Below are 1345 nucleotides of genomic sequence, written 5' to 3'. Positions count from 1 at the left end.
TGTGTGAGAGTGTGAGAGAGAGTGTGAGTGTGTGTGTGTGAGTGTGAGTTAATTCAATTAAGTTCAGGACAGACTGAATGAAGTCCCACTGAGCAAAATGACTCAGAAATGAAGTGGTGTGTGAGTGTGTGTGTGTGTGAGAGAGAGAGAGGGAGAGAGAGAGTGTGTGTGTGTGTGTGAGTGTGAGTGTGAGAGAGAGAGTGTATGTGAGTGAGTGTGTGAGTGTGAATTCATTCAATTAAGTTCAGGACAGACTGAATGAAGTCCCACTGAGCATGCCAGCAAATGACTCAGAAATGAAGTGAAGTGTGTGTGTGTGTGTGTGTGTGTGTGTAGGAGGTGAGGGATCTGGCTGAGCTGAGGGAGACTCTTCAGAAGGGTCAAACGCTCCTGAAAGAAAAAGAGGAGAAACTCAACCAGCTCGAAACATCACTGACTGAAGAGGTACAACACACTCACACTAGGGCTGTGTATCCCCAGCAAAGCCACGATACGAATTTGTTTAACATTTACATCATGCTGACAACTTCATGTGTGCTGCACTTAGAATTTTCTTTAACTAGAGCGTTAGTAAAGAAAAAGTTATTGCAATCATTTTGTAACATTTTTAAGATGAATAGTTAAAAATCGAGAATCGGTCAAAATCTAGATTTAATTTTTTTTGCCAAATCGCCGACACAGGACTGCACTGAATTTCACCTCAGCAGAATTCAGTAAAACAGCAGTTTATTAAACACTGCATACTAGAGTGCCATTGCTAACTATTGGCAGAGCAGCAGCTGAGCTCTGCATTATGAAGGGCCTCTATAACTGTACCACAGTATAATAAAGGTAATGGCATATGTTTCATGTTTACACTGTGCACTCCCCACCAGGTACAATATTCTGATTGTTTGCATCTTGTTTTTAAGCCCATAAATAATAATGTACTCATCCTAATAAATTTATATCGTAATGTACTCATACTAATATATTTTTAAATATATATATATATATTTTTGCTGGTATGTTATCATTGCACAAATTAACACACTCTCTACGATTAAAAAATAAAAATAAGAAGAGTTCTAAACTAATGCGCTGTCTTCTGTATCTCACACACACAGATCACGCTGCGGCCGCACTCAGACATTCAGGAACAAACTTTTTAGCGCTGCCCCGCAGTTTTATCAACTAAATAGCTTAATCGCTCAAGAGCTACATTATCTTTCTCAACAAGGAGCTGGTAACATCAGTGTTTCTAAAGGAATTAAAGCCACAGCTTCACTGTTAATAGAGAAACGTCGCAAAACGGTGGTAATTCATACATTCACAGCCTCTCTCTCTCTCTCTCTCTCTCTCTCAT

At 39.6% G+C, this 1345-nt stretch overlaps 1 protein-coding gene across 1 annotated transcript in view; it reads left to right on the top strand.

The window, feature by feature from the left end:
* Window positions 1–1345, top strand: part of LOC107557635 (centrosomal protein of 164 kDa) — a 30627-nt gene that overhangs the window by 25838 nt on the left and 3444 nt on the right. Inside the window, exon 26 of the mRNA XM_016241112.1 lies at window positions 337–444. Within this exon, the coding sequence (XP_016096598.1) occupies window positions 337–444 (108 nt within the window). The remainder of the gene's footprint in view (window positions 1–336; window positions 445–1345) is intronic.

This window comes from Sinocyclocheilus grahami, unplaced genomic scaffold, assembly GCF_001515645.1.
Source record: "Sinocyclocheilus grahami isolate Dianchi unplaced genomic scaffold, SAMN03320097.WGS_v1.1 scaffold613.1, whole genome shotgun sequence".
In the NCBI taxonomy this organism is placed as follows: domain Eukaryota; kingdom Metazoa; phylum Chordata; class Actinopteri; order Cypriniformes; family Cyprinidae; genus Sinocyclocheilus; species Sinocyclocheilus grahami.
This window is presented reverse-complemented; position numbering and strand designations above follow the sequence as displayed.